At 40.9% G+C, this 15612-nt stretch overlaps 1 protein-coding gene across 1 annotated transcript in view; it reads right to left on the bottom strand.

Annotated features, from left to right (window-relative positions):
* GDI1 (GDP dissociation inhibitor 1) overlaps positions 1-15612 on the bottom strand; it is a 71745-nt gene that overhangs the window by 4837 nt on the left and 51296 nt on the right. The window contains exons 8-10 of the mRNA XM_053695684.1: positions 4007-4178; positions 2644-2788; positions 886-940 (exon numbers count right to left, since the gene is read on the bottom strand). Coding sequence (XP_053551659.1) covers positions 886-940; positions 2644-2788; positions 4007-4178 — 372 coding nt within the window. The remainder of the gene's footprint in view (positions 1-885; positions 941-2643; positions 2789-4006; positions 4179-15612) is intronic.

Below are 15612 nucleotides of genomic sequence, written 5' to 3'. Positions count from 1 at the left end.
GACAGTTTCAGAAAGTGGGAGGGACAGGACAGTTCCCTGGGCATGTCTGAAGCTCTCTCACAAGTTTTGTGAAATGTTGTAAGCATTTTAAACAAGCTATTCTCACTGACTTTTATCACCAGCTGTATGCAGGTGAAGTTTGCTCAAAATTCACAATACACTTATTTAAACTAAAAAGCAATATAAACTGAAATAGAGACAAAGGTAAGTTAAAATGTAGTTAAACATTTTAGTTTAATTTGTAATTGATGCAAACTAAGCCTTTATATCAGCCCCAGCTGTTCTCCAGTTACCTCTTCGCTCCCATGCAACTTTTTATATCCACGAGAGCTTCATTACTTTCTATGTAAGGCATTTCTCATCTCTCTTGGACTAACAAATTCCTCCCCTTTTCTTAGAAAATTCCGTGAAATCTGCCCCTGTGAAGTCTGCACTATAATGTATTTCTAAACTAGAGAATGTTTGATTATCTGGCCCATAGAAAGTAATGAAGTTCTCTGGGAATCTGATAGTTTTTCAGTTTTAATATTTAAAAAATGAAATGCAATTTGTAAATTATACACATAAACATACAAAGTATGAGACTAATTTGTTAAAGTTACACAGAAACTATGAAGGCAAATATTCTGACTGATGGTGTTTTTTTCTGGTGAGCATCTTGTCCAAATCATAACTAATACACCTCCTGTAGCTAAAGAGGCAGTCAGGGCATACATCTAGTGATTCTGCTTCAGTTGGCTGCACACTGATAAGTCCTCATTTGCTTTAGTTTGCTCATTCTAGAATTCACATTTGTCCCACCTTTTGATGGTAAGGTCCCTGTTTGGATGCTCTGTACTGCTATCCCTTCCCTAAACATTTACCATATTCACAAGTCAAACTCACCTGGCTCTCCTGTCCATCATCAATTGGCTCATAAAGGTCACTGATTGCCACAAATCTGGGGGGGAAAGATGTGTGACCAGGTGAGAGACAGTTACAAGTTAGAATTAATTTCATGCATACTAACTGAATTGATACTAACAAAGGGTATACATGTTGTACAAGGTGTAAATACTCATCCTTATCATGCGGTTGGTAACAATCCTTTAAAAATGTTTATTATTTTTTCCAACAAAATTCACCATTAACCCCTTCTTGCCGGGACTAGTTTATCTACATCGGAACAAAGTTCCAATTTAAACAAATAAGTAAAAATTGAAAACCTGTGATCGTTAATGCGATTTAAAAGATCGGGTCAGTTGGTTGTGCCTATGACGCTAGGCACGCCCTCCAGCTCACGATCCTATTTAGGAATCGGCTATGGTTTCAGGACAGCCAAACGGCTAGGACGTTCCATGCCGTCCTAACTGTGCTAAAGCCCAGCGCAGTTAGGACTGCATGGAACGTCCTAACGGTGGTAAGGGGTTAAGTATATGGGGATTGTTGTAAATAAATACATTTGAAAAGATTTTCTTTATTGTGATCGACCTCTACGCTTTTAGGAAATTATGGGCAGACTTGTTGGGCCTATAATTCTTATCTGCCATCAAAAGCTATGTTTCTATGTAAGATAGTATGAAGTAATTTGTTATAGATGTGGTCAGTATAATTTGACTAGTAAGAAAACATTACATATTTTTCATTACAGCACTGTTTATAAACTTGGTAACAAAAAAGCAACCTGAGGTATGTAGCAGGTGTGAAATCTAAGGGAGGAAGGAAGGTATAAGAGATATACAAGAGGTAATTTAGGAAAAAGTGGGAAGAGAACAATCATTGGGAAATGAGGTGGAATGGTTTGGGGTGTCATGCATTTGTGTTTAATTACCAAACTAGTGTAATGAGCATCTCTAGATATATTTGTGGTGGAATTGTGATGCCTTGTCATTGAGAATCTCAAGGTGTATAGTGTGGTTTCCCTATCTGGATTGCAAGTACATCTAGAGGTGAACTAGAGTATTGCCATTCCTGGGGCAAGCATTGTGTGTAGTTATCATACTTAGACAATTGGTGTCCCTAAACGAATGTTGAGGGAGTGTAATGCTTGACTGTGTTAGTTATGAGTGAGTGTCATATGATTGTTGTACCTGGATATTAATTATCTCTATGTATGTATTGGGTACTTGCAAAGCGCAGCTAATCACCCGTAAGGGTCTCAAGGCGCTGCTCATTTTATCGACCACTGAAGGATGAAAGGCTGAGTGGACCTCACCAGAGATCGAATCTGCAACCCTTGGGTTGCTACAGAGCTCAGCCACAGTGCTTTAGCATGCTGAGCTATCTGTCCGGCCTGATAATCTCTAGTAATGTCTTGTGGAATTGCTGTGCAGATTTCTACAACAAGGCAATACAAATATATACGCAAGAGGAAAGAAATTCAATAGTTAGGAGAGAAACAGTTACTTGTCCACTCAATATTAAATATTGAATTAAAAGACAAATGTCTTACTCAAGATTTTTTACTGGAATGTCAGCCCTGTAGTAAAGGTGTATGTTGAGGTGTGACACTACCTGTACAATTAGCATTGCTAGATGTATTAGGATCTCTAGTTGTGTGATGGTGGTGTACCATGACAGTGCCATGACTGGATAGCTTGTGGAAGGTGGGTGTGAAAATTCCTAGCATTGGATATAGAACAATTATAACCAAGAAATCCATACTTCTGCTCAATGGGCTCCAGGAGCTCCAGCGCTGGTTCAATCTCTTTCTCTGGCTCAGTTGTCTCCACTGTGGTGCTGACAATAGCAATGTACTTGCCCTGAGCAGCAACATTGTGTGCATATGAGATCATACACACATAGATATCTGCAATGAAACAGTGCACACTGAATGAGTAATACACCTTGTTAAACAGGAATATATATTAACAGGTCATGGGCTGATTGCTTCAATGTCATCTGACTCAAATTCTTCAGTGTTTGCTCGCTACCCATCTGTTCTTTAACTTCACTTCAACTACTGCTCTCCATACAAAACTCCATGAACTTCAAGTCATGCTTTCTTCCTCTGTCTATACATACATTACATACATCCCTACTTATAATCATATTATTTCCCTATCCTTTCCACTGAACTCAAATCTGAGCTAGCCAATGGTCCAATTTTAAACACACCTTGTCTGTAGTAAATAGTTAATGGTATAAATAGGTGTATTTATATTTAGTCCTGTGGACAGAAACCTCATAGGATACTTCAACTAAAGTTATAGATGCCCTGAACCAGGATAATGAAATAATTATTGGCCCAGTTGTGAGCATTATAAACTATGACTTTATTTACACGGCAGAGATTGTTTACCCTATTCCTGACCATATGGATGAAAATAATAGAATGGAGTTGCTTGACGGCTGCAGGTAAGAGGGCTCAGTAGTCTGTATGGATAGGGGACACAACAAGGAGTTTCACACATTTTAGTTGGGAAGGTATGGGGATGTAGAAGTGAGAGAGCCCACTAGAACAAATGATTTATAGCAATGTAGGCCAGGACCGTTGATTCGCAACAAACGGTCTGGGAACTACATACAGCACTTTGATGCTTACACTGTGGCGCCCATTCTGAGCCTCTATGACCCCTGTGACTAGGGTTTTTGACGAAAATAAGGGAGACTAAGGAATTGACAAATAATTTTGTTAGTGGGATAACTGGGTGTATCTGACTATTTAAATTAGATCACTAAACATGGCTGATAAATGGCATTTTCATGTATGATTGACTCCCTACCCGCATACCACTTACAGATCCTTTCTAACTCCCACTTCACCACATCAGTGCTTTCCAGAGGGGGGGACAAAATGCAGCCTTTCACTGCATTTTATCTGGTCCTCACATCCCCAGCCTACTCCTCTACAACATGTCTATATAGAGAGTTAGATTTTTAGAATGTGGCCCCTTATCTAACTTCTCTGCTCTAGATTTTCATAAATCAACCCCTACAAATTTATCACCTCTGACCTCTCCACCCACACCCTCCAGCTAATTTTCTCATGCTTTACACAGACTCCTCAATATTCTTCCGGCCTTACCTGATTTCCTGTTGACCTGATTCTGTGGTATGATGATTTGGCATGAATTGGCATCATTGGTATTCTTAATGGGGTGGTTTAAGATGCAAATGAGACGTATAACTTGACCTGCCTTTCGCACGCGATCTGGGATATAGCTGGGATCACAAATCAGCTGCTTACATCGAGCGACCTTGAGGGAATAATTGACAACAGTGACAACTCTATAAATAAGTTAGATTTGGCAGTACTCAATAAAAACAAGTTCAGGAAGCTAAAATCTTTTTTTCACACACACACACACACATATATATATATATATATATATATATATATATATATATATATATATATATATATATATATATATAAATTATATCAGAAAATAGTCATTACTGTTGTGTTATCGATTTGCTTAAGTGTTTGTTTAGTTTCTCCAACATACTGGTGTATTCATCTAAATTCAATAAGACACATATTTGGATCTAAGAGATACTGTACTCCCAAATGTTCTGTCATTTATATAGATTTTCTAGCCAGTCTGTATTTACTGACTTGATCGGTGGTTCTAAGGTTCAGATCAATGCAGATAATAAAGAATATTTATATAAATAAAGGGCCTGCTATAGTGAAACTACTTCTAAGTGTGTTGGAATTGAAATGATATATAAAGATCAATTAAAAACCGCCCTCTCAGTTTCAGTTTTTAATTTATGCTGTGTAATTATTTATGCAAATGTATGCTAATTAGCTGTGGCTGTATTGTTATGTTGTTGTTTTTTCAAGAAAGGGGGCAACACTAAATGAAAGAGCAACATCTAAACATGGTGGGTGTTTTTTCAGAAGAAATGTGAGGTAAAAGTTTTTTAAAATTTAAACTCCAACTAATATAGCTGTGTTGGTTGTGTATTTCCTAATAACCATCCTTGGCTGATAGAGAATTCATGTTAATGGTCATTGGTTTATTGGTGTTTCCTACTAATGTTCATTGACTTAAAGGTACTTCCTGTTAATGTTCATTGGATGATAGGCACTTCCTAAAGCTCATTGGTTGATAGTTACTTGCTACTAATGCTCATTTGCTTAAAGGCACTTCCTGTTAATGTTCATTGGATGATAGGCACTTCCTAAAGCTCATTGGTTGATAGTTACTTGCTACTAATGTTCATTGGCTTAAAGGTACTTCCTGTTAATGTTCATTGGATGATAGGCACTTCCTAAAGCTCATTGGTTGATAGTTACTTGCTACTAATGGTCATTGGCTTAAAGGCACTTCCTGTTAATGTTCATTGGATGATAGGCACTTCCTAAAGCTCATTGGTTGATAGTTACTTGCTACTAATGTTCATTGGCTTAAAGGTACTTCCTGTTAATGTTCATTGGATGATAGGCACTTCCTAAAGCTCATTGGTTGATAGTTACTTGCTACTAATGGTCATTGGCTTAAAGGCACTTCCTGTTAATGTTCATTGGATGATATGCACTTCCTAAAGCTCATTGGTTGATAGTTACTAGCTACTAATGGTCATTGGCCTTTTTTCTATTGTGATTCAGAAAAAGCAGAGATTTTGAAACGACTTCCCAGTTTACTTCTATGATCAATTTTGCTTTATTCCCTTGGCATCCCTTGTTGAAGAAGCAGCAACACACTAGTGGGAGTTAACTGAACACACCGGTAAGCCAATAACAAGAGGCATATATGTGCAGCCACCAATCAGCAGCTAGCTCTCAGCTCTTGGGCCTACCTAGGTATGCTTATTAATCAAAGATACAAAGAAAACTAAGCAGATTAGAGAACAGAAGTAAAATGCAATGTTGTTTACAATTGTATGCGCTATCTGAATCATGAAGGATATATTCTGGGGTTTATGTCCCTTTAAATGGCTTGTATTTCGTATTTTTTTCAGACAAAAAACTCTCATTGTGTTTATATGTATGAAAGAACTATTTTGAGCACAATGTCCATTTAAATGTTAATGTCCTTTGTAAACGTATTGTATTGATATTTGCTGTGTAGATACTTCCTGAGAAAGCCATAAAAAACAGAATTTATGTTTACCTGATAAATTACTTTCTCCAACGGTGTGTCCGGTCCACGGCGTCATCCTTACTTGTGGGATATTCTCTTCCCCAACAGGAAATGGCAAAGAGCCCAGCAAAGCTGGTCACATGATCCCTCCTAGGCTCCGCCTACCCCAGTCATTCGACCGACGTTAAGGAGGAATATTTGCATAGGAGAAACCATATGGTACCGTGGTGACTGTAGTTAAAGAAAATAAATTATCAGACCTGATTAAAAAAAAACCAGGGCGGGCCGTGGACCGGACACACCGTTGGAGAAAGTAATTTATCAGGTAAACATAAATTCTGTTTTCTCCAACATAGGTGTGTCCGGTCCACGGCGTCATCCTTACTTGTGGGAACCAATACCAAAGCTTTAGGACACGGATGAAGGGAGGGAGCAAATCAGGTCACCTAAATGGAAGGCACCACGGTTTGCAAAACCTTTCTCCCAAAAATAGCCTCAGAAGAAGCAAAAGTATCAAACTTGTAAAATTTGGTAAAAGTGTGCAGTGAAGACCAAGTCGCTGCCCTACATATCTGATCAACAGAAGCCTCGTTCTTGAAGGCCCATGTGGAAGCCACAGCCCTAGTGGAATGAGCTGTGATTCTTTCGGGAGGCTGCCGTCCGGCAGTCTCGTAAGCCAATCTGATGATGCTTTTAATCCAAAAAGAGAGAGAGGTAGAAGTTGCTTTTTGACCTCTCCTTTTACCGGAATAAACAACAAACAAGGAAGATGTTTGTCTAAAATCCTTTGTAGCATCTAAATAGAATTTTAGAGCGCGAACAACATCCAAATTGTGCAACAAACGTTCCTTCTTTGAAACTGGTTTCGGACACAGAGAAGGTACGATAATCTCCTGGTTAATGTTTTTGTTAGAAACAACTTTTGGAAGAAAACCAGGTTTAGTACGTAAAACCACCTTATCTGCATGGAACACCAGATAAGGAGGAGAACACTGCAGAGCAGATAATTCTGAAACTCTTCTAGCAGAAGAAATTGCAACTAAAAACAAAACTTTCCAAGATAATAACTTAATATCAACGGAATGTAAGGGTTCAAACGGAACCCCCTGAAGAACTGAAAGAACTAAATTGAGACTCCAAGGAGGAGTCAAAGGTTTGTAAACAGGCTTAATTCTAACCAGAGCCTGAACAAAGGCTTGAACATCTGGCACAGCTGCCAGCTTTTTGTGAAGTAACACAGACAAGGCAGAAATCTGTCCCTTCAGGGAACTTGCAGATAATCCTTTTTCCAATCCTTCTTGAAGGAAGGATAGAATCTTAGGAATCTTAACCTTGTCCCAAGGGAATCCTTTAGATTCACACCAACAGATATATTTTTTCCAAATTTTGTGGTAAATCTTTCTAGTTACAGGCTTTCTGGCCTGAACAAGAGTATCGATAACAGAATCTGAGAACCCTCGCTTCGATAAGATCAAGCGTTCAATCTCCAAGCAGTCAGCTGGAGTGAAACCAGGTTCGGATGTTCGAACGGACCCTGAACAAGAAGGTCTCGTCTCAAAGGTAGCTTCCAAGGTGGAGCCGATGACATATTCACCAGATCTGCATACCAAGTCCTGCGTGGCCACGCAGGAGCTATCAAGATCACCGACGCCCTCTCCTGATTGATCCTGGCTACCAGCCTGGGGATGAGAGGAAACGGCGGGAACACATAAGCTAGTTTGAAGGTCCAAGGTGCTACTAGTGCATCCACTAGAGCCGCCTTGGGATCCCTGGATCTGGACCCGTAGCAAGGAACTTTGAAGTTCTGACGAGAGGCCATCAGATCCATGTCTGGAATGCCCCACAGCTGAGTGACTTGGGCAAAGATTTCCGGATGGAGTTCCCACTCCCCCGGATGCAATGTCTGACGACTCAGAAAATCCGCTTCCCAATTTTCCACTCCTGGGATGTGGATAGCAGACAGGTGGCAGGAGTGAGACTCCGCCCATAGAATGATTTTGGTCACTTCTTCCATCGCTAGGGAACTCCTTGTTCCCCCCTGATGGTTGATGTACGCAACAGTTGTCATGTTGTCTGATTGAAACCGTATGAACTTGGCCCTCGCAAGCTGAGGCCAAGCCTTGAGAGCATTGAATATCGCTCTCAGTTCCAGAATATTTATCGGTAGAAGAGATTCTTCCCGAGACCAAAGACCCTGAGCTTTCAGGGATCCCCAGACCGCGCCCCAGCCCATCAGACTGGCGTCGGTCGTGACAATGACCCACTCTGGTCTGCGGAATGTCATCCCTTGTGACAGGTTGTCCAGGGACAGCCACCAACGGAGTGAGTCTCTGGTCCTCTGATTTACTTGTATCTTCGGAGACAAGTCTGTATAATCCCCATTCCACTGACTGAGCATGCACAGTTGTAATGGTCTTAGATGAATGCGCGCAAAAGGAACTATGTCCATTGCCGCTACCATCAACCCGATCACTTCCATGCACTGAGCTATGGAAGGAAGAGGAACGGAATGAAGTATCCGACAAGAGTCTAGAAGTTTTGTTTTTCTGGCCTCTGTCAGAAATATCCTCATTTCTAAGGAGTCTATTATTGTTCCCAAGAAGGGAACCCTTGTTGACGGAGATAGAGAACTCTTTTCCACGTTCACTTTCCATCCGTGAGATCTGAGAAAGGCCAGGACAATGTCCGTGTGAGCCTTTGCTTGAGGAAGGGACGACGCTTGAATCAGAATGTCGTCCAAGTAAGGTACTACAGCAATGCCCCTTGGTCTTAGCACAGCTAGAAGGGACCCTAGTACCTTTGTGAAAATCCTTGGAGCAGTGGCTAATCCGAAAGGAAGCGCCACGAACTGGTAATGCTTGTCCAGGAATGCGAACCTTAGGAACCGATGATGTTCCTTGTGGATAGGAATATGTAGATACGCATCCTTTAAATCCACCGTGGTCATGAATTGACCTTCCTGGATGGAAGGAAGAATAGTTCGAATGGTTTCCATCTTGAACGATGGAACCTTGAGAAACTTGTTTAAGATCTTGAGATCTAAGATTGGTCTGAACGTTCCCTCTTTTTTGGGAACTATGAACAGATTGGAGTAGAACCCCATCCCTTGTTCTCTTAATGGAACAGGATGAATCACTCCCATTTTTAACAGGTCTTCTACACAATGTAAGAATGCCTGTCTTTTTATGTGGTCTGAAGACAACTGAGACCTGTGGAACCTCCCCCTTGGGGGAAGCCCCTTGAATTCCAGAAGATAACCTTGGGAGACTATTTCTAGCGCCCAAGGATCCAGAACATCTCTTGCCCAAGCCTGAGCGAAGAGAGAGAGTCTGCCCCCCACCAGATCCGGTCCCGGATCGGGGGCCAACATTTCATGCTGTCTTGGTAGCAGTGGCAGGTTTCTTGGCCTGCTTTCCCTTGTTCCAGCCTTGCATTGGTCTCCAAGCTGGCTTGGCTTGAGAAGTATTACCCTCTTGCTTAGAGGACGTAGCACTTTGGGCTGGTCCGTTTCTACGAAAGGGACGAAAATTAGGTTTATTTTTTGCCTTGAAAGGCCGATCCTGAGGAAGGGCGTGGCCCTTACCCCCAGTGATATCAGAGATAATCTCTTTCAAGTCAGGGCCAAACAGCGTTTTCCCCTTGAAAGGAATGTTAAGTAGCTTGTTCTTGGAAGACGCATCAGCCGACCAAGATTTCAACCAAAGCGCTCTGCGCGCCACAATAGCAAACCCAGAATTCTTAGCCGCTAACCTAGCCAATTGCAAAGTGGCGTCTAGGGTAAAAGAATTAGCCAATTTGAGAGCATTGATTCTGTCCATAATCTCCTCATAAGGAGGAGAATCACTATCGACCGCCTTTATCAGCTCATCGAACCAGAAACATGCGGCTGTAGCGACAGGGACAATGCATGAAATTGGTTGTAGAAGGTAACCCTGCTGAACAAACATCTTTTTAAGCAAACCTTCTAATTTTTTATCCATAGGATCTTTGAAAGCACAACTATCCTCTATGGGTATAGTGGTGCGTTTGTTTAACGTGGAAACCGCTCCCTCGACCTTGGGGACTGTCTGCCATAAGTCCTTTCTGGGGTCGACCATAGGAAACAATTTTTTAAATATGGGGGGAGGGACGAAAGGAATACCGGGCCTTTCCCATTCTTTATTAACAATGTCCGCCACCCGCTTGGGTATAGGAAAAGCTTCTGGGAGCCCCGGCACCTCTAGGAAATTGTCCATTTTACATAGTTTCTCTGGGATGACCAACTTGTCACAATCATCCAGAGTGGATAATACCTCCTTAAGCAGAATGCGGAGATGTTCCAACTTAAATTTAAATGTAATCACATCAGGTTCAGCTTGTTGAGAAATGTTCCCTGAATCAGTAATTTCTCCCTCAGACAAAACCTCCCTGGCCCCATCAGACTGGGTTAGGGGCCCTTCAGAAACATTATGATCAGCGTCGTCATGCTCTTCAGTATCTAAAACAGAGCAGTCGCGCTTACGCTGATAAGTGTTCATTTTGGCTAAAATGTTTTTGACAGAATTATCCATTACAGCCGTTAATTGTTGCATAGTAAGGAGTATTGGCGCGCTAGATGTACTAGGGGCCTCCTGAGTGGGCAAGACTCGTGTAGACGAAGGAGGGAATGATGCAGTACCATGCTTACTCCCCTCACTTGAGGAATCATCTTGGGCATCATTGTCATTGTCACATAAATCACATTTATTTAAATGAATAGGAATTCTGGCTTCCCCACATTCAGAACACAGTCTATCTGGTAGTTCAGACATGTTAAACAGGCATAAACTTGATAACAAAGTACAAAAAACGTTTTAAAATAAAACCGTTACTGTCACTTTAAATTTTAAACTGAACACACTTTATTACTGCAATTGCGAAAAAACATGAAGGAATTGTTCAAAATTCACCAAATTTTCACCACAGTGTCTTAAAGCCTTAAAAGTATTGCACACCAAATTTGGAAGCTTTAACCCTTAAAATAACGGAACCGGAGCCGTTTTGAACTTTAACCCCTTTACAGTCCCTGGTATCTGCTTTGCTGAGACCCAACCAAGCCCAAAGGGGAATACGATACCAAATGACGCCTTCAGAAAGTCTTTTCTAAGTATCAGAGCTCCTCTCACATGCGACTGCATGCCATGCCTCTCAAAAACAAGTGCGCAACACCGGCGCGAAAATGAGGCTCTGCCTATGCTTTGGGAAAGCCCCTAAAGAATAAGGTGTCTAAAACAGTGCCTGCCGATATTATTATATCAAAATACCCAAATAAAATGATTCCTCAAGGCTAAATATGTGTTAATAATGAATCGATTTAGCCCAGAAAAAGTCTACAGTCTTAATAAGCCCTTGTGAAGCCCTTATTTACGATCGTAATAAACATGGCTTACCGGATCCCATAGGGAAAATGACAGCTTCCAGCATTACATCGTCTTGTTAGAATGTGTCATACCTCAAGCAGCAAGAGACTGCTCACTGTTCCCCCAACTGAAGTTAATTGCTCTCAACAGTCCTGTGTGGAACAGCCATGGATTTTAGTGACGGTTGCTAAAATCATTTTCCTCATACAAACAGAAATCTTCATCTCTTTTCTGTTTCTGAGTAAATAGTACATACCAGCACTATTTCAAAATAACAAACTCTTGATTGAATAAAAAAAACTACAGTTAAACACTAAAAAACTCTAAGCCATCTCCGTGGAGATGTTGCCTGTACAACGGCAAAGAGAATGACTGGGGTAGGCGGAGCCTAGGAGGGATCATGTGACCAGCTTTGCTGGGCTCTTTGCCATTTCCTGTTGGGGAAGAGAATATCCCACAAGTAAGGATGACGCCGTGGACCGGACACACCTATGTTGGAGAAAATTAATACTTCTCAACCATGGCCTCTAAGGATGTCATCACACTGTGCAAAGACAACCTCTACCAGATGGTATCACCAGCTGCCAAACATTACTACAGAATTACAATGAAATGCTAGCTATCCCTGATCTGACAATGCTTTCAAAGCCCTCACTGGACATAACCTAATTCAGGGTTCTTCAAACCATACTTACTGGGTTGTGACTTGTGTGTGTTGTGTGAGAATGTGGGGTGTGCTATATGAGAGTGTGTGTGTGTGTGTGTGTGTGTATTGTATGAGAGTGTGTGGTGTGTTATATGAGAGTGTATGTGTGTGTGTTTATGAGAGAGTGGGTGTGTGTGTGTTGTATGAGAGCGTGTGGTGTATTATATGAGAGTGTATGTGTGTGTGTTTATGAGAGAGTGGGTGTGTGTGTGTTGTATGAGAGCTTGTGGTGTGTTATATGAGAGTGTATGTGTGTGTGTTTATGAAAGAGTGTGTGTGTGTTGTATGAGAGCGTGTGGTGTGTTATATGAGAGTGTATGTGTGTGTTTATGAGAGAGTGGGTGTGTGTGTTGTATGAGAGCGCTGTGGTGTGTTATATGAGAGTGTATGTGTGTGTGTTTATGAGAGAGTGGGTGTGTGTGTGTTGTATGAGAGCGTGTGGTGTGTTATATGAGTGTATGTGTGTGTGTTTATGAGAGAGTGGGTGTGTGTGTGTTGTATGAGAGTGTGTGGTGTGTTATATGAGAGTGTATGTGTTTATGAGAGAGTGGGTGTGTGTGTGTTGTATGAGAGCGCTGTGGTGTGTTATATGAGAGTGTATGTGTGTGTGTTTATGAGAGAGTGTGTGTGTGTGTGTGTTGTATGAGAGCGTGTGGTGTGTTATATGAGAGTGTATGTGTGTGTTTATGAGTGTGTGTGTGTATTGTATGAGAGTGTGTGGTGTGTTATATGAGTGTGTAAGCATGTGTTAATGAGAGAGTGTGTGTATTGTATGAGAGTGTGGGGTGTGTTATATGAGAGTGTATATGTTAATGAGAGTGTGTCTGTGTGTGTATTGTATGAGAGCGTGTGGTGTGTTATATGAGAGTGTATGTGTGTGTTTATGAGAGTGTGTGTGTGTATTGTATGAGAGTGTGTGGTGTGTTATATGAGTGTGTATGCGTGTGTTAATGAGAGTGTGTGTGTGTGTTGTATGAGAGTGTGGGGTGTGTTATATGAGAGTGTATGTGTGTGTGTTTATGAAAGAGTGTGTGTGTTGTATGAGAGCGTGTGGTGTGTTATATGAGAGTGTATGTATGTGTGTTTATGAGAGAGTGGGTGTGTGTGTGTTGTATGAGAGCGTGTGGTGTGTTATATGAGAGTGGGTGTGTGTGTATTGTATGAGAGTGTGTGGTGTGTTATATGAGTGTGTATGCGTGTGTTAATGAGAGAGTGTGTGGTGTGTTATATGAGAGTGTATGTGTGTGTTTATGAGAGTGTGTGTGTATTGTATGAGAGCGTGTGGTGTGTTATATGAGAGTGTATGTGTCTGTGTTGTATGAGAGTGTGTGGTGTGTATGTTTATGAGAGTGTATGTGAGATGAGATTGGGGTGTGTGTGTTAATACCTTTTACAACACTTTCAAGTTTGAATACAATCTTGTATTAAGAACGCACACATTTTAGTTACTTTGCCAAAAATTGCATCTATCTTGTTGTATATTACTCCAGAAATTTTCAGACCAAGCATAAAAATAGGGTCGCAAAGGTTTGTGGTATTATTGCACTGGGTCTCAGGAAAAAAGGTTTGAAGAACCCTGCATTAGATGACACAGGTGATAGACAAGAAAATTTAAAGGAAAAAATATTCCATATCAAAAAAATACGCAAGAGCGTATCCAAAGCGAGGCAACTGCCACTTCAAGCACCATGGAGAACTACAGTGAGACATCTGCACAGGATGAGACTACAACCCACAGTCCCTCAGGGCGCAGGGGGGTCTAAACTAACAGCACGACAATAGCTGAATACAATAGACAAAAGGTAGTCCTAGTACAGGTGTAATACGCAGGTTAAAAAGAAAACTCTTACGCGTTTCGCGCTGTACTAGCGCCTACTCATAGTTGAGCTCTATGAGTACGCACAAATACAGGGTAAAACCCGTAAAAGTTTACTTTTTAACTTGCATGTTTCATATTTTCTTAAGAAGTTGCTATAAAAGTTTTGGTTTGTTTGTTTTTTAACATTTGTAACCCCTGTGCCGAGGTACACGCTTGATATACTTAAAGGGACAGTAAACACCCTGTAATTGGATATTTATTTTGTCTTGCGATAAAGTAACTTCAACCAAGTCTAACAATTTTTTAAAACAAAGTAATATCTTGTTTGTGCAGTTGTTTTCAACAGCCAGACCCCACCCACCACCTGCTATTTGGAGGAGCCAATCCAGGCTTGAGTCTTCAGACAACAAGGCTAGTGACAGTCATACTATTAGTATAAAGTATATTGTTTTCAGTTGTTATCTGTTAAATCCAATTAGGGAAATAGATGTAGCAGGGTTAGCCTTGATAAGTCTAAAGTGCACTTTTTTACTTGAACTCTATTTCACTGAGAATAAAAAAAAAACCACAATCAGAGCCACATTACATAGCAAGTATATTGCAAAGTTGTTTTACTATACACAGCTAAACATTTTATATTAAAATCTCAAGATGTTTACTGTCCCTTAACCCCTTGAGTGCTAACGACGGCTCTGAGCCGTCGCAAATTTTCTCAGTCAGGTGCTAACGACAACTCAGAGCACTCACCCACCTTAAGGGCAATCTGGGGGCTCCCACCTACTCCCACCCCGGCGATCTGGCCTGAATAGTGAGAGGCATCGCCGGGGCTTCATGTTTCACGCGGTGACGTCACGCGCAATGAAGTGATGATATCACTGCATAACTTTATTTAAAATTAACAATGGACAATATAGAGAGATGGGGGTATGCTGTTTAGATGCTACAGACCCCCAAGACCCACCGTTGGAAAGGTTAGGCGATTACCTATAAGTCTTGGGGATCTGGAAGAAAAAAGTTAAAGTGTAAAAAGAATATATATTTAAAAAAGTTAAAAAAAAAAAAAAAAAGATCAAAACCAGCTTAGGACCCAGGTGGGAAATGGCTTAGCAGCCAAAGGGAGGAATAATCTAGTCAAAATTAAACTTTTATGATTCAGATAGAGCAGACAATTTTAAGAAACTTTCTAATTTTCTCCAGTTATGAATTTTTCTTTGTTCTTTGGTATCTTTATTTGAAAAAGCAAGAATGTAAGCTTAGGATCTGGTCAAAGTCCAAACAATCCAAGAAGCCTGCTACTGCCTCAAAGTCTGCATGAAGGTGCGGCCTTTGATCAGGTCTTAATCAAAATCAGACCAGTCACCAGTTATTAAACCAGCTACTCCCACAAGGAATCTCAAATTCATTTTAAGAGTCCTCAATGCTCCTCCTTTTGAGCATATGCATGGTCTTGACATTCCATTGTTGTCTTGGAAGGTTCTATTTCTCTTGGCCATTTCATCAACCAGAAGAGTGTCTGTGCTTTCAGCTTTTTCGAGTGATCCTCCTTAAACTGATTTGTTTCATCAAGATAAGGCAGTTCTGAGAACTACTATTTTCTCCCTCTTCTCTATTCATTTTTCTGGACCCTGCAAAAGCCAAAAGCTACAGCAGTTTTGCTTAAAGGGACAGTAAAGTCAAAATTAAACTTTACTGTGC

This window comes from Bombina bombina, chromosome 12 (assembly GCF_027579735.1).
Source record: "Bombina bombina isolate aBomBom1 chromosome 12, aBomBom1.pri, whole genome shotgun sequence".
NCBI classification, from domain to species: Eukaryota; Metazoa; Chordata; class Amphibia; order Anura; family Bombinatoridae; genus Bombina; species Bombina bombina.
The sequence above is the reverse complement of the archived record's forward strand: the minus strand, read 5'-3'. Positions and strand labels throughout refer to the sequence as shown.